The sequence below is a fragment of the Trypanosoma equiperdum genome (assembly GCF_001457755.1).
Source record: "Trypanosoma equiperdum strain OVI genome assembly, contig: ctg_1769, whole genome shotgun sequence".
Taxonomy (NCBI): Eukaryota; Euglenozoa; class Kinetoplastea; order Trypanosomatida; family Trypanosomatidae; genus Trypanosoma; species Trypanosoma equiperdum.
Window position 1 is genome coordinate 4,188 of NW_027123803.1, and position 972 is coordinate 5,159.

The 972-nt window shown below is 37.1% G+C and overlaps 1 protein-coding gene across 1 annotated transcript; it reads left to right on the forward strand.

The window, feature by feature from the left end:
- Positions 1-534: 534 nt before the first annotated feature.
- On the forward strand, positions 535-858 carry TEOVI_000691100 (glutaredoxin, putative; the record flags this gene model as incomplete). The annotated part of the gene is made up of 1 exon (XM_067223071.1): positions 535-858. One exon carries the CDS (start codon positions 535-537, stop codon positions 856-858), a length of 324 nt encoding a protein of 107 aa, XP_067079172.1.
- Positions 859-972: the final 114 nt, after the last annotated feature.

Sequence of the window (972 nt, forward strand, 5' to 3'; positions counted from 1 at the left end):
TTTTTTTTTGTATGTGTGTCTGTGCTCTAGCCCCTTCACTCTCAAACTTATGTAGGCATTCAATTGCCGCACTGTGGTGGAAACAAAATTTACCATTCGCGTTTTCTTTCTTCTTCTGTTGTTAGTATTTGTTGCCTTTTTTTTTCTCTTTTACTAAGGTAGAATTTTTTTTTCATAAAATAATAAAAGGAACTACTAATAACGGGGTTCCAATCCTTTTCGGCCAGCTTTAACGACACTTCTGCATAAGGGGAGGAGGGGGGAAGTTATTTAAAAAAAAAAAAGTAAAGAAGTTGTGGAATTCAACTGCGCTGGTATCAAATACATAAGTCACGTGATTGCGTCCAAAGAAAACCAGTGAAGCTGGATTTATTAACGTCAGACACTTCCAAACAAAAAAAACAAATAAGATTTAGTATAAGGTTACACATATTTTGTTGTTGATTTACATATATAGTTGACTTGTTTGCTTTATTTTGTTCTATTTTATTCTATTTTTTTTTTTTCGTACGTTGTTGTGAGGGACCTACCAGGATGAATAACGCATTGGATCCGGCAAAGGCACCACAATTTCTTGATATGATGTTGCGCCGCAATAAAATGGTAATGGTGTCCGCCACGTATTGTCAGTTCTGCACAAAACTGAAGATGTTACTGATTGAACTCAAACACCGTTTCGTTTCACTTGAAATTGATATTATTCCCAACGGTCGTGAAGTGTTTGCAGAAGTGGTGGGACGCACGGGTGTACATACGGTGCCACAAGTTTTTCTTAATGGGAAGTATTTTGGCGGTTATGATGAACTTGTTGCAATGTACCGGGCAGGGCACCTTTCAGCCGAAATTGAAAGGGGCTGAAGAGGTAATTATTGTTTATGTATTGTGAGCATAGGCGTAACGAAATATATATTTATGTGTATGTTCACTTCGATGGAGCGTACAGCTGTAATGTTTAATTGTCTCATTTTGAGA